This window comes from Martes martes (genome assembly GCF_963455335.1).
Source record: "Martes martes genome assembly, chromosome: 2".
NCBI classification, from domain to species: Eukaryota; Metazoa; Chordata; class Mammalia; order Carnivora; family Mustelidae; genus Martes; species Martes martes.
In genome coordinates, this window is record NC_137889.1 from 18,436,851 (window position 1) to 18,458,487 (window position 21,637).

A 21,637-nucleotide genomic window follows, 5' to 3' on the forward strand; every position below is an offset into this window, starting at 1 on the left:
TAATATATAGTTAATATTCATGTTTTGTCAGTTGACTTCTGGCAATAATGCTTTCTATTCCCCACTCCCCATCCCCACCAGTGCAGGGTTAAGTATCACATTTGATTGTGCCTCTTTAGCCTCCTTATTCTGGAAATTTCTATAGTCTTTCTTGGTATTTTATGACATTCACATTTTTTAAATTGAAGGGTAATTAACACACAGGGTTATAGCAGGTTTCAGGTGTACAATATAGTGATTCAACAATTCTATACATTACTCAGTGCTTGTCAGTGTCAGTGTACTCTGAATCCCCCTCACCTATTTCACGGTGCCCCTTCCTGCCCCTGCAACCATGAGATTAGTCTCTGTATTTAAGTCTGTTTTTTTGTTTCTGTTTGCTCTTTTTCCTTTGTTCATCTGTCTTGGTTCTTAAATTCCACATATGTGTGAGATTTTATGGTATTTATCTTTCTCTGATTTATTTGACTTAACATTACATCCTCTAGATATGTCTGGCAAGATTTCATTCTTTTTATGGCTGAGTAGTATCCGTGTGTGTGTGTGTGTGTGTGTGTGTGTTTACCACCTCTTCTTATCCACTTACATATAGATGGACACTTTGGTTGCTTCCAAATCTGGGTATTATGAATAATGCTGCAATAAACATAGGGGTGCCTGTATCTTTAGGAATTAGTGTTTTCATCGTATTTGGGTGAATACCCAGTAGTGGAATTACTGGATCATATGGTAATTTTATTTTTGATTTTTTGAGGAACCTCCATACTGTCTTCCACGGCAGCTGCATCCGTTGGCATTTCCACCGACAGGGCACGAGGGGTCCTTTTTATCCACATCCTCGCCAACACCTGGTGTTTCTTGTGTTGTTGATTTCAGCCATCCTAACCCACGTGAGTTGATCTCTCACTGTGGTTCTGATCTGCATTTCCCCTGATGAGTGATGTTGAGCATTTTTTTAGTTGTCTGCTGGCTATCTGGATGTCTTCTTGGAAAACGTTCACATTTTATAGGATCAGAGTTTCCCTTGACATTTAAAAAAATAGAAGGTTGCTTATTTTGTGCCTGTCTGAGTCTTCTGTCATGATTAATTCAGATTACGCCTCCTCATCTCGCTCTCATCAAGGGAGCTTGGGTCTCCCTTAGCTCCTCCCATCTGCCCTCACACAATACGGACCTGGCCTCCGGAGCTGGTGTGAAGTTTGATCGCCGGTGCAGACCGTTGTCTTATTTTCTGTTCTGTTGTTATGGTTTTCTTTCTCTCCCTTGCCACTAATAATCAGTCAGGAGTGCTATACCTCATTGCCATGCAACTGTCCTGCTCCTTATCAAAATCCCCCCCCTAGACTGATCATTCACTGATGACTCTTGCCTGATCCAGTCATTACTTCTGATGCTTGCAAAATAGTGATTTTTCCAGCTCCATCACTTCCCGCACATTGACCAATCAGCTCCTGGCATTCTGCTGCAAACTAGAGCCCTTATTTCGTCTCTCTATTAGCATGGACTGATGAATCCCTCTGTTTTCAATGGAGTGTAATTCAGTACTGTGCTTAATTATTTTGGCACTCAAATTGTGTCAGATTTGGCAGTGGGAGTCATATCTGTGTGTCCCTTCTTCCATGGTGAGAACTTGGCTCCCAATAACCAGCGCGTTTAGTCCGCTCCATTCTTGAATCCAGCTAAAGTAGTTTCAGAATTACTTTGTCCATGCCGCTAAAATAAGCAAATCACTAAAAAGAGTTCAAGATTCATCTTCAATTCTGCCTTCACCTCAATGGCCCGGAATGAGGTGATGTAGGCAAATACTATGTTCACAAGGTACTTGGATTCCTCCCTTCCTTCCTTCCTTCCTTCCTCCCTTTCTTCCTTCCTTCTTTCCCTCCCTCTACGTACATACATAATAACAATTTGAGCAAAGAGATGTTTAAAAAATAGTATTGGGAGAATGGAGACCAGAGGCAGAACTCAGGATCCGACAAGACAGCGGGGCGGCCCCCACAGGATTATCAGGGAAACAGCATTTGCTGGCAGAACCAGTTCCTGGCATTAAAGCAGAACCAGATGAGAACAATGCCTGTTATTTTCATAGGGTCATTGTTGCCCCCCCCACCAGGGTTCCCCCTTTGAGGGAGGGACTTTTAAGCTTGAACTATTCCTACCAGAAAAATTACCCGATAGCAGCCCCTAAAGTATGTTTCATGGCCAAAACATATCATCCAGACAAGTTGGGAAGAATATGTTTAGATATGTTGGAAGATAAGTGCTCCCCGGCCCTGCAGATTCACCCAGTTCTGCTGGCGATCCAGGCTTGGTTAAATGCTCCCAATCCAGACGATCCATTAACAAATGATGGAGTGGAGCCGCGGGAGACCACGGGAGACCACTGAAGCCCCCACTGTAGAGCTAGAGCATGGACTAGGCTGTCTGCCATGAATAATTTTTAAAATCGATCTGATCCTCAAGTGGGCATCACTGCTCCTGTTCTGCCAAAACGTCTTCCTTTTTTGTCTGCATTTAATGGACACAGTCTTAGAAACATTACAGAATAAAAACCCGGACATCCTCAGCCCTTTGGTGATTAAATGTCCATTAGCAAATCTCTGTCTTGTCCTGAGTCACTGCTGGAAAGCAGGAGCAGAGGCTAGAAGTACCATCTGGATTGTGGTGAGCTGTTTAAAGGCAGTGACACTTCTCTTTTTATTCATGTCCCCCACCCTGGTTTAAGTATAAAGCACTTGAATGAAGGTAGTTAGCTGTCAGGGTTAGCTGCCAGGGTGTGGGTGTTTTGTTGTTGTTGTTTTTTTTTTTTTAGGGGAAGAGGTAGTTTTATTTTAATTTTCTGGGCTCCTTTCCCCCTTTTTATGGTAATCTAATTGCATTGGTTAAAAGCAGGGAACCAGTTCTTTCGAATATGCTCTCTAGCCAAGTCTAATTTTATTTAGATGCTGTAGATGGATGAGCTTGATTTGAACCAAAATGGGAAACTAAACAGACCTCATAGCCCTCACTAATAACACCGTGACTAGAATCCTTCCGTCAAGAAAAAGCTTGGGACCATTTTGTATGGCGTGTCTGGAAACTTCTGTAAATCTTAAGTTTTAGTAAAATTGTTTTTTGTTATTCTAAAAAGAATAAAAATAAAAAGTAGTATTGGATTAGGACAGAAGGTGTAAAGTAAGAATCCCTCAGTTCCTGTTGATATAAATACATGCTTGAAGAAAAAAGGAAGGAAGGAAGGAGAGACGGCACAACTATATATCATTTGTGCTCATTTGCATTTGGCTTTATCGTTTTAAATTTATACATTTTATAGGAATATATATGCTTGTCACAGTTTTTTGTATTCTCACTTTTTTTGTCATTAAGTTTTGGAATCGAGTTAATTTTTCTTTCTTTCTTTTTTTTTTTTTTTTTTTTGGAGTATTGTGTGACTTCCTTGGTAACAAAACAAAGGTGATACATTTCTGAATTCTTGAATGTCTGCAAATCTCCTTCTTCTGCCCTCGCATCCGAATGGCACGTTTCTGTCCTCGGCTCCCAGGTCGCAGGCCTGGTCTACCAGAAGTCTGCACACGAAACGTTTGCTCTTAGCCTAGATTCTCTTATTATGCAAGCAGTGTTTTCTCTGTCTGAAACATTGTATTTTCTCCATTCTCCAGGTTCAGAAACTTCAGTGATGTATAGCTAGATAGAAGTCTGTTCTCATTAAGTTTGCCTGGGAATTGGCAAGCACTTTCTGACAGAAAACAGTTTCTCTTCAGCTTAGGGAAATTTTCTTCTCTATTTATACACGCATTAATTTCTCCCCTTCTAATGCTTTTTCTCCCTCAGAAACTCTATTACTCACATAATAAATCTCCAGGCGAGGCCCATTCTTATCTCTTCCTTCATTTTTTCTATTTCTTTGTGTTTTGTGCAGTGGGCTCAGCTCTTTTTTTCCCATTTCTTCTCCCAAAATCTGAGTTCGGTTCTTGACAGGGACCATTGTATTTCTCCTGTCTGCTGACTTTCTAAATTCATAAATCGTATTTTGAACTTCTGAAAGTCTTCTGTTTACTCCAATTTTATCTCCAGAGGGTTATTTTTATGTATTTACTGAAATGTCCTTCTGTCTCGTGTGCTGATTCTACCTCAGCAGAAGCCCCCTGTTCTCCACCAGCCTGCCCACTCCTCCTCACTCACCGCCTGCTCATGGGCTCGGGGGGCATCCCTCAGCCCCCACCAAAGTCAGGCTGTGGAAAACCATGGCAAGGGGTGAACTGGCAGGACATTTTGAAGTTTTTAAATTTTATTTATTTGACACAGAGAGAGAGAGAGAGATCACAAGTAGGCAGAGAGGCAGGCAGAGGAGGAGGGGGAAGCAGGCTCCCTGCTGAGCAGAGAGCCCGATGCGGGGCTCGATCCCAGGACCCTGAGATCATGACCTGAGCCGAAGGCAGAGGCTTAACCCACTGAGCCACCCAGGTGCCCCAAAGACATTTTGAATGACATGGCAAATTAGTTTGATCGTGGATGGGGGAGCTTGTGGTTTGGGGAGAGGGGAAACCATGCATGTTGGGCAGAAGAGTTCCAGGGAGAGTCAGGTGGAGAGCAGTTCACTCCTTATGTGGCTCAGCTCAGGTTCTGAAGTCTTCCCCGTGACCACATGCAGCAAACACGTGGAGTGCCAGAAAGATCCATTGGAATCTCTTGGTGGGGCTTTCTCAGACCACCTCAGTTTCTGCAGTCTGTATCCTGAAGCTTCTCTGTGGGAGACACAAAGTTTTCTGCTTTCCACCAAATATGTCCAAAGTCAGTCTCTGCACCTGTCCAGCCCCTGGAGAATTTAATCCTCAGTCGCGCTCAAGAATCCCTCAAGGGACCTACGCATGCCCAGCAGCAGCCAACTTACCTGGGAGTTAGAAATGCAGATTCTCATGCCTCACCTCAGATCTACTGAAAAGGAATGTACGAAATAACAAGACCCCTAGATCATCTGCCTCTATTTTAAAGCATAAAAGAACGGTGCCCTGGGCCACAGCCCCCAGCCATGGACACCTGCTAGAATGTCAAAGTCATCTTGGTTGTTGGGCGGCCTTGGAAAGGAGGTGGGAGGCTGGAGGGTCCAGAAATGTACACTTCCCCTGACATTTTCTCAGAATTCCATCCGTACAGGTTTGCAAGAGTGTTTTTAGATGTTTGTAACAATTCGTTTTTCAATTCATAGAATAATGAAGTCTAGAAAGATCAGGAAGAGAATCGCTTTTCCATCATCTGATTTTATACATGAAGTCCAAAGAGGCCCCAAAGTTTAATAACTGTCATAGAGCAAATCAGCATCAGAGCAAGGGGAAGAATTCAGGTCTCTTCATTTCTAGACCATAGCTTTCTTTCCTCACTTCACCACCGAGATCATCCTGGGCCGTAATTTTTATCGATGTTCTATCAACAGATGAGTATGATCTTCAAATATTACTAGGACAAACCTAAACTAGAAGCAAATCAAGGCAACAAAACCACCACCACTTGGGGTGCCTGGGTGGCTCCCAGAGCTGAAGCGTCTGCCTTCAGCTCAGGTCATGATCCCAGGGTCCTGGGATAGAGCCCTGAGTCGGGCTCCCTGCTCAGCGGGGAGCCTACTTCTCCCTCTGCCTCTGCTGCTCCCCCTGCTTGTGCTCTCTCGTGTGTGTGTGTGCTCTCTCTCTCTCTTACTTGCTCTCATTCTATCTCAAGTAAATAAACAAAATCTTAAAAAAAACCCCAAAACACCACCATCACAAAAGATAAAAAAGAAAAGAAAGAAAGAAGGGGGAGGGAAAAGAAAAAAAAAACCCAGCTAGTTAAATAACAAGCCACACTTCCAAAAGTCTAATAAAATCAGACAGCTGTATCTTTCTCTTAGTCACAATCTTGCAGTATTTGGTAAAAAAGAAACAGAGAAAGAAAATTTCTGAGACAGCAGGGTCTGTATTTAATTGCGTGGAATACAAGTCGCTTATGGCCGTGTTGGAGAGCAGCCTGCTGCAGGGACAGGAGCTGCTTACAAGCACGCTGGCACCCGGCGCAGACACTGAGCACAAGCCTCTGAGAAGGGCACGTGAGGGACGCCCCAGGGGCCAGAGCTGGGGTGGGGCCAGGGAACATTTTGGGGGGCGGCAACGGGAGACGGAAGAAGCCGGTAGAATAGGTAGAATTATTTGACCTCATGAATACTTGATTGAACCAGCAAGTCAACTGTTAGTAGGGTATAGACAAAGGTCACTAACAAATGCTTTTCTTCTTCTTTTTTTTAAAGATTTTATTTATTTGAGAGATAGAGCATGAGAGAGCATGAGTGGGGCATAGGGGTAAAGGGAGAGGGAGAAGCAGGATCCCCACTGAGCAAGGAGCCCGATGTGGGGCTCGATCCTAGGACCCCAGGATCATGATCGCAGCCAAAGGCAGACCCTTAGTGGACTGAGCCACCCGGGCGCCCCCACGAATGCTTTTCCTGTTAGAAACTTAATATGTAAACAGAACACGTTGGCACACACACTGTCCCCAAACGTGCGGCTGCAGCTCGGAAGTCTTGTTATATCTGTACTTTTTGCGATGATTCCATGCTGACATTTGCCACTATTTTTAAGAGAAAGACTAATAATGCTATAAATGAAATGCCAGTACGGGACTTACTATTTTTTCCTGCTCTACAACTTCAAGGTCTTTTACTCTCTGTGTTTCAGGTTGAGTGCCCCGGGGCATACTCTTTGGAGAAACACAGCAAAAGGAGTTAAGAAGACTCATTTTTACCAGGGACAATAGCATTTGAATGACTCTTTGGAAATGGAAAGTGTGACGTTTTAAATGGAAATAATCCATGACACACGTTTGGGTGAGGAGCGAAATCAAAGGACCCTTGGAACGGAGAGACCTCACCCAGAGTCGCGGTTACAGTCATCGGCGGGAAAGCAGGTCGCCGCGTTGGAAACGTCTCATGTCACACCAGATGGCCCAGATGGACACCCGCAAGGGAGGCTGGGAAAAGGTGATTCTCTGGTATTTATACTCCAGCAGACGGGTGCGTCCAACGTGCTTCAGCTTCCCGCTGCTGCCAAATTAACAGCCAAGGAGATTAACACAGATCTGACGTCCTGTATAAATGATCCTCCGTAGCATGTATTTTTTTTCTTTCAAACGGCTGCTTAAATTCCACCTCTTTCATGAAATCTCTCCAGGCTAATATCTCTTGGCATGTCATCATTTAACATTTATTCCTTTTGGCTGCTTGACTTAACGTGGACACCCACACGGCTCTCTGCTACCCAGCTTTGCGGGGGAAGTCAGCTCACTGACGCAGATTCAAGATGCTTCAACATATACAAATTGGCAAATCCCACAGTTAGGAGATAAAATACATGCGACGCTAGATTAATAACTTTAGTATCAATCATTGGTATAAAGCTTTGGAGCAGCTTATCCCATCATTTTATTATTAATAAAATAAGAACAGCAATTATTATAATAAGAACCACAAGGGCCGATCTGGTCACAGCATTGGCTGAGAAATGTCCGTGGGGGCTGTAGGGAGCAGAGGGACCCCTCAGGCCTTTCTACTTGACAGGCTGAGGCCAGCCCAAAATATTGGTTTAACATCTGCAAATAGATCAATACAATAATCTATCATACTAGTAGGACATAGGATTTTAAAAACCACGTGACTACCTCAATAGACTCAGGAAAAAAAAAAACCACTTGACAAAATTTAACTCCTTTCATGATAAAAATACTGAACAAACTGGGAATAGAAAGAACTTTCTCAACCTGTTAAAGGGCGTCTATAAAAAACCCATAGTGAACATCTTATATAATGGAGAAAGCCTGAATGCATTCCCTTGAGATTGGGAATGTTGCTGGCTCAAAATTCAGTCCCAGGGGAGATGAATCAGCCACATTTGGGTCACCTACCTGCTCCCTTACCCTACTGGGGAGGACAGAGAAGGAGTCTGACCCTGGCCATTTGTGGGAGGCAGGGACGAGGCTCCCACCAGGATGCCCTCACAGCAGGGAGGAGGGAATCCCACAAAGTCCATTGGCTTTGTGGAAAGTGTTGCTGTTTGGTAATATTCAGGTCTCTTCACTCCAAGTTCTTTGCTATGTCACCACACTGAAGTATAACTTTGATGGTTCAAAAGATTTTTTGAGATCCTAATTCTGAACTTCAATGTTATTAAAGAATCTATGGCCAATGGCTTTTGAAGTAAAGGTTGTTGTCCATCCTTGCCTCCAGACCATTCCTTCCCTGTCAGATTCCATGTCTGGTGACTCTACCCTTCTCCTGGCGCCAGGGGGTGGGAAGCCGGCGGTATGTGTCTGGTTTCTTACTTCTAGTTGCTGGACCAGGCATCATCCAGTTAGAACTTCTAGAATGGCTGTACCTGCAATCCCTTTACCAACACGTTCCCTCCCCACTGATCTCCTCTTCACCTCTTGAAGCCTCAACCTGGGTCTGGCTTGACTCTCTGTACTCCTATGTGGATATCCAGAACTTTCTGCAGGTTAGCTCATCAGCCATCTCGTGCTCTGGGATCCGCCTGTCTGTCCAGCTTCCTTGCCTGCTACCACCTCGTGAGAACCCTTCACTCCGGCAATTCAGGATAAATGGGAATTCCTTAGAACACGCCTTGGTGCCTTCATATATTCTACCCTGTCTGCCTGGAATGTTCTTTACACAGATAACATGTCTTTCAAAAATTAGCTCAGCATCATGACCTCTCTGAAGCCTGCCCTGATGGTGTGTCTCCCAGGTCAACCCCTATGTCCTCTCTGCGTCCACGACATACCTGTGTGTTCCCGCTGTTATATTTATACCATATTTATATTATACTATATTATATTTATATTCATATATATTTATATTATAGTCCTTGGTGGTCTGGTCTGTTACCATTGCTGTAAGTTGTAGGACACACATCCGAAATTATTTTGAATCTTCAGTTCTCGGTGCTCTGTAAAATTCTGTAAGTGTCTATTGCCTTGGAGGGCAGAGTTTCACTTCCTGGCATTTTTTTTTTTCTTTAAATCAACCAGATCTGAGAGGGAGGGCAATTTTATTAATAACAATCAACTAAATCCATAAAACACTTTAGTTTTGATAAAACAACCTGTATTTTCTAGATTGGATCAGAAGGCTGCGGCATTAAATTAAAAAGCGAAAAATAAGGAAAAAAAAACCTTAACAGAAGAACAATCATTAAGAGCAGTTCAACTTGTTTTAACATTTGTCATGTATATCCCGCAGACAGGACACTGGTTAGTTACTAGGATATCGGTTCATCTTCACTAGATGTGGAACTCCGGGAAAAAAAGTAAAAATATAAAGTTTCAGAATACCTGTGTGCTACATTCCAATTGTGAGAGTTCAGCATTGCAGATTATATTGCATAATTTTTCTGTCTTGTTTTCCTTATATGGGTTGAAATTTTGGGGCATAACCATATATGCAAATCTCCTGTTAAGATATGTATAAAAATAGGAGAACTAATATAAGATTTTTCTAGACAGAACCTTGAACATGCCAAAAAATTACCTAATAGAACTCTAGAGGCCCAGGGGTTGAAGTCTAGATTTTGGTTGTATATATGGTTCAAATTTACGGTGATATTCATTCAAATTTCATGACACCGATGGGTTCGTCAGGGTTCTCCAAAGCAACAGAACCAATAGGATATATAAATAAAGACATTGATGTAGATAAATAATAAGAGGAGATTTATTGTGGGAATTGGCTCACATGATTATGGGGGTTTATATATACCACTGAAAGCCGGGGAATCGGGAAGCCAGGGGGACTGCTGGTGTAAGTCCTAGAGTCCAAAGACGGGCGAACCAGGAGTTCTGATGTGGGAGCTCAGGAGAAGATGGATGTCTCAGCTCAAGACGAATGAAAGGATTCTCAACTTCCTCCATATTTTTGTTCTTATCAGGGTCCTCAATGGATTGGATGATGCCAGCCCACCTAGGGGAGGGTGGCTCTTCTTCACTCCATGTACTGATTCAAATGCTAATCTCTTCCAGACACATCCTCACAGACATGCCCAGAAATAATGTTGACCGGCAACCTGGGCATCGCTTAGCATCTCAAGTTAACACATGGAATTAACGATCATGACCGGTTCAGTTCACCCCTGTAGATGGCTGCGGGATGTGTCTTGTGGGGCCACATCAAAAGGTAGTTAAGCATTTGACTACCAAGTTCTGGAGCATGATTATAGAAGGACACGTCCTCAGCAGGGAACAGAATGGCTGGGTCCTCTTCTTTAGACGTCATTCACCCCTGCACCAACCACAGATTCTTCTCTTATACCAAAAATGTGTTCTAGCTGGTTGGTGGAGCTTGAAGATGATGAAGAAGGGTGCCTGGGCCGCTCAGTTGGCTAAGCATCTGCATTCGGCTCAGGTCATGATCCCGGGGTCCTGGGATCGAGCCCCACATCTGGCTTTCTGCTCAGAGGGGAGCCTGTTTCTCCCTCTTTCTCTGCCTACCGCTCTGCCTACTTGTGATCTCTCTCTGTCAAATAAATAAAGTCTTAAAAAAAATTAAAAAAAGAAATGTCTTTATATCTAGAAACATATATATCTTTGTATTAATATTAATAAGAAATATTCTAATATACTATTTTATTATTAATAGAAATATGTTATATTTATCATATATTATATTTAATATTAATAAAATCTGGTAAGTTTTTATAGTTTCAATCTATGTCTTGTATCTTTTATATTTCAAGTATTTTATAGATTTTATTTATTTATTTATTTTTTGCATTTCCATTTCCACTGCTTTTTTGCTTCAGAGAAGGTACTGTTATATTGTTTCCACCCATGTTAGCAAATTCTCTTACGAATTTTAGTTTAACTAAGGGTTTGTTAAGTTTTCTCTATGTAGCACCATTGGTAAATAAAATATTTCTTTCTTTTATAATACATTTGATTGTACTGCCTATTTTTTTTTAAAGATTTTATTTATTTGACAGACAGAGATCACAAGTAGGCAGAGAGGCAAGCAGAGAGAGGAGGAAGCAGGCTCCCTGCTGAGCAGAGAGCCCAATGCGGGGCTCGATCCCAGGACCCTGGGATCATGACCTGAGCCAAAGGCAGAGGCTTTAACCCACTGAGCCACCCAGGTGCCCCTGTACTGCCTACTTTGTTTCCCTGTCTTATAGGAATAGCTGCTGAATTTCATCAAAAGTTTTGAGCATATATTTATAAAACATAGGGATAATAGAACACTAATCCTTTAATTTTTGAGATAATTAATTATATTAAAGATTTCCTAATGATAAATGAACTTTGCCTTACCAAAATAAACCATACTTGTTATTCAGTATTATATATTTTAAACTACTTGATACAATTTACTTTATTGTGTTTAGACTTTTTGCCTCCATTTTCATATATGCCTGTTAGGAATTATTATTAATCTTTAACAGCTAAAAATTTTGGCCATTTAGCTTTTTTTTAAAACAAAAAGCTCTGGCCAATTTTATTAAAGAAAACTTTTGTGTGATTTGCATTTCATCCAGCTGTTCTGGCATGCTTCCAATGATACCAGAATCACCTGGATCAATGAGAGACAGTGCACGTACCCTGTACTATTTCCCATACGCTGGACGCAATTCAATATTATTGCCACTGTTAATGGTGGACACCAGTCCTGGCCAACATGGTATAGATTCTACCTCAGATTTCCTCAAGGCTGGGTGAGCAGTTGTTGGCAAGGATGACTAGTTTTGCTTTGTCTTGCTTGGTCATTGTTGGAGTCTGCTCGTACCCCAGCACGTACTTTCCACGTCTCGTAGCGAGGTGGAGCCTAGAGTTGATTGAACCCAGAGACTTTGGTTTTATTTGCGCCCACCATCTTCCTGTGTTAGGTGTAGGGACAGCCCCAACCTGGAGCAGCTGCCAAGGTGGCTGGGAGCAAGAAAGGGGTCAGCTGGCTTCTTATTATTGAGTTGTAAAAGTTCTTTATATATGGTGGATATGAGGCCTTTCTGAGATGGTCTATGTATACCTGCGGGTCTGCAAAGCCAAAACTATTTTCAAAATAATATTTGCCTTTTTCATTACATTGACATTTGCCCTGACGGTAAACAAACAAACAAACACTAATGGTGGGTAAAACTGTTGCCTTCTTACCATGAATCAAGGTAGTGGCACCAAACTGTCCTAGCCATCAGCATATATTCTATACTACCATATCCTTGTAGCTTTAAAATGTGTCTTTTTAAAAAAAAAACAAAAACTTAAGAATGTACTTCATGCAGCACAAATGATTAATTTTATTAAATTTTAGCCTGATAGTATATAGCTTTTTAATGTTCTCTGCTACTAACTGGGGTGTTTGCATTAAGCCCTTCCGCGGCGTACCAGCATTGGTGGAGGAAACCACCTGTACCACCGTCTGACTTGCAAGCATAATGAGACCCACTTCTCACCAGATACCATTTTTACAGGAAAGAATGACTGATAGACATCTGGTTATTCAGACTCAGGTACTTGGCAGACACAATCCTCAAAAATGAGTGGTGCATATGCCTCACTTCAAGGAAAACAACTGGCAGTATTTGTTGCCAATGATACAATTCAAGCTTTCGAGGGAAAATTATAGTTTTTGGAAACTGGAGGCCACCCTCATGAGCTTACCAGCTTTCCAAAAGTCAAAACCTCTTCTGATGATATCAGTAGGGATGGTCACAAAGGTGACCTACAAAATATTGTACGATAGAAGGTGTCAACATTTGGAGTATCAGCATAACTTAGTGAACCCCTGTTTTCGAAATGATCAATGCATGATGTTACAAGATCATGGGTGGGTGAAAGATCCACCCAAAGTACAAAATAAGTTGATGGGTTTTATTTTATTTTAAATATTTTATTTATTTATTTGAGAGAGAGAGAGAGCGTGTACACCTGCATGGGCCAGGGGAGGGGCAGAGGGAGAGGGAGAAGCAGATTCCCTGCCAAGCAGGGAGCCCAATGTGAGGCTCAATCCTTGGACCCTGGGGATCATGACCCAAGCTGAAGGCAGATCCTTAACTGACTGAACCACTCATGTGCCCTTAGGGTGATGGATTTTAATAAGAACAGTATGAAATGCTCATTGATGCGGTTTTAGATTCTGCACTGCAGTTAACCTTTAAGAAATGATCACTTCTTCAGTTTTGGTCTTTGTATCTATGTTAAGCTCATAGGAATGACATAACAAACTACCAGCAACTGGGTGGCTTAAAACAGAAACGTACTGCCCACAGTTCTGGAGGCCAGACGTCTGGAATCAAGGTGTCCATGTTCTCTCTGAAAGCTCTAGCAGAAAGATCCTCCTGGCCCCTTCCATATTCTGGGAGCTTCAGATGCTCCCCAGCTTGTAGAAGCATAATTCCTATCTCTGCTTTCATCTTTTTTTTTTTTTAAAGATTTTATTTATTTATTTGACAGACAGAGATCCCAAGTAGGCAGAGAGGCAGGCAGAGAGAGAGGAGGAAGCAGGCTCCCCGCTGAGCAGAGAGCCCGATGCGGGGCTCGATCCCAAGATCCTGGGATCATGACCTGAGTCGAAAGCAGAGGCTTTAACCCATTGAGCCACCCAGGCGCCCTGCCTCCATCTTCACATGGCCTTCTCCCTGTGTCTCTTCACACTGTCTTCCTTCTGTATATATCTGTGTCCATATTTCCCTAAGGACACCAGTCACATCGGATACGGTCCCACTCTAATGCTCTCCCCTGAGCTCGAGTAAATCTGCACAGACCTTTGTCCAAATAAGGTCACGTTCTGAGGTACTGGGAGTTAGGACATCGACATAATCTTTGGGAGGCAGAAAATCAAACCAATAACAGCATCGAAGAGTATCTACAGCTTCACTGGAAAGGCTGTTACTTCTTCTGTAGCCAACACTCACCTGGGTGAGGCCAGATTTTCTTCATATCCTGCAACCAGAACAACAATAAATCACATTTTTTACAGGGTCTGGGGATTAGAACGTTACCTTTTTTCAGGTGGCGGTGGTGGTAGGACATTTTTCTGCTCACCACAGGCTGACAAGGCGATCAAAAAGGCGAAATGTGGGGACAGACCTAGGAGAGGACAACACATCACTAAGAATGAGTCAGAATATAAGGATTTAAAGACAAATACAAATGTTATTGAAATTCTTACTTACATCACACGTCTGTGGCTTTTTTCAGCCAGCGTGGGTTATTAAAAGCGTTTTTTTTTTTTTTAAGATTTTATTTATTTGACAGAGATTGCAAGTAGGCAGAGAGCCAGGCAGAGAGAGAGGAGGAAGCAGCCTCCCTGCTGAGCAGAGAGCCCGATGCGGGGCTCAATCCCAGGACCCTGGGATCATGACCTGAGCTGAAGGCAGAGGCTTAACCCACTGAGCCACCCAGGCGCCCCTGGTGTGGGTTATTAAGAGCCGACACGGGCTGTTCATAACAACATAGCTGCCATTTGCATCCACACGTCACTTCATTTAGCTGAGACTGAACCCAGGACTCCTATACTTCAATTCTAGGAACTCACCCCCAGCTTCAGTGCCTTTCTGGGAGGAAAACTAGTCTATATTCTTAAAACTCTGAGTGCTCTCTTATGTCACTCAAGACCATTAAGCATCTGAAATAATCTGGTTCTAAAGCAACAACCTTTCAGCAGAAATCAATATGCTACACTCGGAGATTTTTGTTAAAAGCGGAGGGGTCCTTTTAAGTGGCTTATGCAATCAGAGCATACAACGAATTTGAAGAAAACTTTAGAGCATATGGCATTCTGGTATCTTCAAAGTGTGGTTTGATGGGACCAGCAGTGAACATGAAGAGGAGGTATGATTTAAAGAAAGCTGTTGGAGTACTGTGTTGCAAATAAATTCTAAGAAGGCACTTTGCAATTCAGTTTTCTGTTTCTATTTTTTTTTTCCTGGTGTTTTACTGCTGCCTTGCACTCCCCAACACTATAAATGTTCCTTGCCAGTTTTACATTCTAAAATTCGAACTCAGTCGCAGTTCTCTCCAAGAATCTGACACTCACATCTCCCAGCGTACTGGAAAGAAGGAATGCCACAGCTTAGCTAAATAAGGGGATGGGAGGCTAGTCTATGTCCTTGGTAATGTGTCACCAACTCTCATTTTTATCCATCACCTCATCCCGGAATGTCAGTTTTTGCATAAAATGACCTTCAAATTCTTTCAGTCCCAGAAGTCTGCGACCCTCCAGGGATTAGGTTTGACTCTGGTTTAGACCCAGCAAATGGGCTCGGCGCCCTTGTTTATGAGAGCATCCCATTCCTGCGACCCAGACTGAAAGAGGAATGGTGTTTTTCAGCGCTTTTCATACTCTTTGTATTTACAGTATGGGGGCCGCCAGCCAAAGAGCGCTGAGGCCTCAGAGCCATCCGCCCAGACCCAGGTCAGGAAGGCCGGCTTCTGCCAAGGTCGCTGTGAAGACCGGAGGCAGAGAGGGGCACCTGGGGTCCCAGTGCTGCCCTAGTTTGGAAGCTATTAAGCCCTGGCGTTTCAGTGTGAGGTCTGAGGGCCAGCAACAAAGGCATTACCTGATGATGATTTTGTTAGAGACTCTCGGGCCCCGCTTCAGACTTGCAGGATCAGAGTCTGCCTATTAAGGAGAGTTCCAGGTGATTCCTGTGCTCATTTAAGTTTGGGAATCCTCTGGTTAAGCATGGCTGAGCGCTCCTACTTTGCCCCTCAGCGTGGCAAGGGCCAGGCCCCGAGTTAGGCGAGGGTGTGCTGTCCCACGGCTTGTGGGGAGACCAGCCCAGAGGCGGGCTCAGTGCTCCCGGTAGCCGGCAGCCGGGCTGGGTCTCGGGCAGCGCGGCCCCGGGAGCGGGAGGCTCAGGTGCTCCCACGCCCCGCCCACGGCCCCAGCCAGACCCAATGAGCGGCGCGAGCGGAGGAAAGCCCGCCCCCGGCAGCGCCCGCGCTCCTCCTGCCGGCGCGACGCCTGCCGCGGGCGCACAGTCCGTTCCCCGCCATGGGGCGCCGGGCGCTCCTTCTGCTCTTGCCGCGGGTGCTGGCAGCGCTGGGCGGCCTCGCAGGCTCCGGGACCGGTGAGTGGGGCCGCGGGCGAGGCGCCCGGGAAGGGACCGCAGCCCGCCTCGCAAGGTGCAGGGGTGGCGGGCTGGGGTTGGGGGCGCTGCGCGGGGCGGGAAGGGAGCTTGGGGCATCCTGGCCGGCGAGCGCGACGCCCCCCACCGCACGTTCTGGAGTGACTTTCCATAGAGGAGGGTGACATCGGCCTTCTGGGGGGCCGCCAGATGAGTCGCGTGGTCCCCTGCTTCTCTGCGCTTGACTCCTTCCCGTCCTGCTCAGTGGGTGGAAAGGTAGGTGGGCTCTGCGGACACCCTCGGGGTCTTTCCTTCATCCTGCCCCAAGCGTGTAGGAGGGAGCTCTCTGCACTCCTGACGGCAGGTTCACTCTCTTTGTTCCCCCAACGGCCTGGCCTAGTGGGATTCGCTTTCTAGCCCTGGTCTCCGAGGGGACCCCCAGCTCAGGGTTCCCCAGGCAGCAGATTTAGCCTGGGTGGAGGCCGGGGGCCTCCGGAACACATGACCTCACTCCGGAAACAGCACGGGGAAATGGGGCTTGGGTCAGAGGTGCAGTTGGGAAGCAACTCTCTGTGGCACTTGTTGATGCCACTCAGGTTTAGGCGGACCTCAGGGCAGAGGAGAGCTGAGTTGATGCCCCAGAGTGACCAAGACATCCACATTTCCCAAGTGTGGTTGGTGGCTTAGCCATGTTTAGGAGGTGCCTAACGTTGGTCAAACTGGCCTGCAGTCTCTCCCCACAGATGTTGTCAGTAGCACTCATAGATTGAAGTCTGGTTTTAAATCATTTTCACTTAGCAGACTCTTGATCCAAGGGGGTGTTAACTAGGTCGGAGGGTGTGCCACTTGAGTTGTTCGTCTTCCAGGAGGGATTCTAACCCACAGGATTTTTGCCACAGGTGGTGGGGCCTCTCTGCCGTGATGAGAAGTCCTTGCTCTGTGTGGTCTTTTTGCATCATTCCTGAAGCATCTTTACAGTTGCTTGCATTTTTTATTAAGCAATGGTTACCAAAGCCTTCTTGCATGTAGCCCTCTTTCGGATGTCTGTTCTAGAATAGCATGTGATCACCCTACTTTGCATATTAACAGACTCTGAGAAAGCTACCTTATACTTAACATTTAAGTAAATGTGTTAATACATTTCTTATTTATTCACAGCAAGCATCTACATAAGTGAAAAATAATGGTTTGAGATCCATCTGCAGACGTGTAGAATCTGCATGCACACTTGGTCTCCAGACTGGGAATCAGCAGGGCAAAATATTATTCAAGGTGTGACTCACCTGGAAGTGTGAGTCTTTGAGGGCTGACTGGACCTCTAATTGGGATTCTTCTGGAAGGATCTGCTGGAAGTGGTAGCAAAAGAGTTAATGCTTTATGAAGATTTCTATGGCGGATGTAGGGCACCAGTGGCTTTGTGCCCATTTATCCTTTGAATCTTTCTCTTCTGATCACTTATTTATTAGTCTCATTTTATAGACAGAAAACTGAGATCCCGAGAGAGGAAGTAACTCTCTCAAGGTCACATCGTTAGTAAGTGGTCTCACTAAAATGCCAACCTACGCAGCCTGACAGCTAAGTCTGTGCTTCCGTATTAGTGGCTGGTAACATCACCTGCTCTCGGTGGTTTTGGTCAAGCTAAGTGAGACTGCTTGGATGGCATGTGAGTAGATGGGAGAGTCGTTAGGTACCCATTAGTCACCAATACTTTCCGAATATTTAAACTGTTTTTTATACACCAGCCTCAAAAAAAAAAAAAAGAAAAATCAAACCTCAAGTAGCTAAGCTAAAATATTATCTTAGAAGGATACAAGTAAGACTAAGAAATGATCTCTTAGCGAAGAAGGTATGGTCTACACAGTGGCCTTCCATTATCAACTTCCATTACACAACTTTGCATAGCGTTTTCCATTCCATGTACAGATTGTTCTTGGGAATAGGACCGTGGGGTGGGGAGAAGTCTTTACTGGATCTTACAGAGACTTCCAGTATAGGCCATGTGGTTTATCTTTTCTAGGAACTAAAGATTGGCTTTTTCTCTTTGAAAGTTAGGACAGTATAGTAAATTCGCTAGTCAGGCCTTCCTGGTGCTTCCTTCTGAGGACCACAATCCAAAACAGGCTTAATTTTGACCATTGGTCATTCAAGGTTGATAAACACAAGTTCATGACTTGAATAAGACACAGTAAATCAATCTTAGGCAAATCATTGAGAACTTAAATATTTATAACCAGCCTATTAGAGGCATTCTTATGAAGATCGTGTGTAGGATCTAAAATCCGAATCTAATTTTTAGATGTGTCTGCACATGCTTAAAAGTAAACTAGAGTCCAGACTTTGAGCTTAGACTTCTAAACGTGCAACCGTTCAGAGTCTTTAAGATCAAACCAGAAGTAGCTGGGTCTCTTGGAGCACAGTGCACGTCGGTTCCATTCCAATGGGAAAACGGAGGCGAGTGGCGATTTCCCAACCCCACACCACCAGAAAGAACAGTATCCAAGGATCATTACTGCAGAAGTCCTATGGATTTTTAGGGTACTGAATCCCCCTAATGTTCTCCTGGGTATTCGTTGAAGGACCTTCCTCTGAATGACCTTTTCACTGCAGCTTCTCATGAAAAGGTGCTCGCATGGATTTGCTTTTTGTCCATCCAATGCAGATGAAGCAAGGTGTAACATGACAAGGCAAGCTGCGTGTGGGGACAGGTGCATTCCCGTGGCCTGGCTCTGCGATGGACAGCAAGAGTGCCCTGATGGGACCGACGAGCAGTGTGGTGAGCACTCCTCGCCGTTTCGTGTCCTCATCCACGAACGGCCGTGTGCCTGGCCGACAGCGTCAGGTCCTGTGGTTTTCACTCTTAGCGGGTATTCGGAAATAGGAGGTGTTCTGGGTAGTGGCAGGCTTTCAGCTCGTAAGTTTAGGGAGGTAGGTGTTGGTAGCACTGTTGTCAAGACAAGTGTGGTGGGCTAGTTGGGATAGAAAATCCAGCACGAGTCTGGCTTCTCACCTTCAAGTCTAGCTTCAACACGTGGCGGGTCCTGAAATTGGAATAACACAGATTGCTCCATGGGCTACCCTCACCGTCCGCAGCACACACTTGTAAATATATACAATCAACTCCTTCAGCTTTGCTTCGATCTTTTGTACAAGGAGAAGACAGTTTTTCAAATGGAGGACAAAAGAAAACTATAAGACCAATAGAAGACAGGTTAGCCATTTGGTAAATGTCTTCCTGAAATCCAGCTGAAACACCTCCATGCTGAGTGCTCCCAGCCCCAGAAGGGGCACCTGACCCCCTGGGGATGAGGAAAGTCTTTTAACCGATGCTTCACATCCTTGAGCGGTGAATATGGAAGGAGAAAATTCCTGAGTAAAAGAGGAACCCCCCCCCGAAAAACTTGGGGAGTGCTCCACTCCTTTTCTCTACCCTGATTGCACACTCCTGGGCTGGCCATTTACTGTAATTAATTTAATATGAAAACTTTGATATTAAAACCTATACTATTACAGGTTCAAATTACATTTTTGTTGCAGAAGTGCCTTGTGCTGTGCTCCCCCCTACACTTCGTCCCAGCTGTCCAGGTTTACTTGTGTCTGCCAGGAGGCATACTTAGGTGGAAATATTCGAAGCTCCCATTAGACCCCAGACTGACAGTGCCCAGTTGCCTTCGATCTCGGTATGGTCTCAGACACCAAAGGGGTTCCAAGAAGTGAAGCTATAAGGCTGTACTGGCCCATACAGTGGCCATTAGCCATGTGTGAAGATTTACATGTATTTAAATAATAAATACAGGTCTTCTATCCTACTCACCACGCTTCAGATGATCAGTAGCCACACGTGACTAGTGACGGCCCCTTTGGACAATGCCTTCATTGTCACAGAAATTTTTATTGGACAACATCATTCTAGCAGCATGACTGGGAGTGTAAGCGATGTTGGGCTGCTAGGTGATTGTCCCTAAGGCAGGGTATGGTGTGTGGTTAGGGTGACATGGAAAGGACAGGCCAATTTAGGATGGATTCTGTGGCAGATGGGGACGTAATTGTTGTTCTGCTAATGAAAATACTTCATATAAAACCCCAGCTGAAAAGTTATCAATGCCCTGGCAAACGGCTCTTCCTCTCTGCCCCGCGAACATTCCCCTTGGCCCGCAGAGGAAGCGTGTCGCGGACATCCACAGGCCTGGCAGTGTGACGACGGGAAGTGTATTTCTAGTAGCCGGCTTTGTGATGGTACCGGGGACTGCCTGGACGGCTCCGATGAGGCTAACTGCGGTAGGTACAATCTACTTTCTCTTCGGACATGTTCTGTCCGTGTTAGCCGCCTTGATGAACCTCCACGGTATTAAGTGACACCAGCAAGTCCCTAGGTAGCCTTCTGCTGGACGGGGGCTAAATGCCCATGTGCAGTTGCTGCCAGGATGACAGGTGACCTTTTATCCACTTCTGCATTTTGCAAAATCACCTAAAAGATTCTCGCTTCTGTTGGCTTTTTATACTCCTTTGGGCTGACACTTTGGGGTGCCGAGTCGGGGCCACCTCTCCGGTGGCTGGCCTCCTGCTCAGTTCTTGGTATTCTGGAGACCAAAGCCGTGAGCAAACCGTGAATACCCGAGGGCACAAGCCGGCAGGTCCGGCCTTCCACCTCACTGGGCCAACGCCTGCCGTTTACAGAGACTTCTGCGGCGTGCCCTGGCCAGAAAATCCAGTGTCCGGGACAGTCTCAGTGTCGCGAGCCTTGGGAACTCTGTGGCGTCCCCCGGGACTGTGAAGATGGGCTCGACGAAGCACGCTGCTCCCCGAACCACTGCCTGGAGGGCCAGTGGCTGTGTGGGAACAAGCTATGTGTCCCGGAGAGCTGGAGGTGCAACGGGGTCAACGACTGTGGGGACTCCTCGGACGAGGACGCCTGTGGTGAGTGCCCCTCCCCCACCCCCTCCTGGCCTGTCCTGTAAAGAGGAAGGTACCTGTAAAGGTACCATGTGGGCCGCTTTCTGCAGGTTGCATTTTAATTCCTAGGACTGAGACGCCATCCTAGATCTAAAAACAGGACGTCTCCTAGCAGTAACCAAGATGTAGTTATCCATGGAAACATCGAGCAGTGCTTGAATAGTAACTCCGTACTGGACACTCTAGGCAACGTGGCCACGGCACAGAATACCGGAGTGTCCGTATTTGAAGGAGCCTCCTAACGGATGCCTCATGTCCTTGTGGGGTCCATGATGGGGAAATTCCTCATTAAAAGAGGACCCCCTGCTTCGCTCCCCCAAGCCCTGCAACGAACTCATTTGAGTACAATGTTCCTTTTCTTGATTCCACATACACAGTGCAGTGGAACCTCCAGCTTGTCAGTAAACCACAATTCCACTCGATCTTTGTAGAATTAAATCTGCAATATTCAGATTCTAATATTTTTATCATGTATAAACTGGTTTCTTTTCTTTTCTTTTTTTAAAGATTTTATTTATTTATTGACAGAGATCACAAGTAGGCAGAGAGGCAGGCAGAGAGAGAGGAGGAAGCAGGCTCCCTGCTGAGCAGAGAGCCCAATTCGGGGCTCGATCCCA

At 45.1% G+C, this 21,637-nt stretch overlaps 1 protein-coding gene and 1 pseudogene across 2 annotated transcripts in view; one reads left to right on the top strand and one right to left on the bottom strand.

Annotated features, from left to right (window-relative positions):
* Positions 1–6,912: 6,912 nt before the first annotated feature.
* LOC308338220 (large ribosomal subunit protein eL30-like) lies at positions 6,913–11,875 on the bottom strand (annotated as a pseudogene). Its single transcript has 2 exons — positions 11,530–11,875; positions 6,913–7,066 (listed from the first exon to the last, which is right to left on the bottom strand). The product of its transcript is annotated as a large ribosomal subunit protein eL30-like (transcript).
* Positions 11,876–16,280: 4,405 nt separating this feature from the next.
* The window catches only part of LOC308338221 (prolow-density lipoprotein receptor-related protein 1-like), a gene marked incomplete at both ends in the record, with an annotated part of 41,815 nt that continues 36,458 nt past the window's right edge, over positions 16,281–21,637 (top strand). The window contains 5 exons of the mRNA XM_080796278.1: positions 16,281–16,346; positions 17,411–17,468; positions 18,730–18,981; positions 20,226–20,345; positions 20,745–20,984. Coding sequence (XP_080652404.1) covers positions 16,281–16,346; positions 17,411–17,468; positions 18,730–18,981; positions 20,226–20,345; positions 20,745–20,984 — 736 coding nt within the window. The remainder of the gene's footprint in view (positions 16,347–17,410; positions 17,469–18,729; positions 18,982–20,225; positions 20,346–20,744; positions 20,985–21,637) is intronic.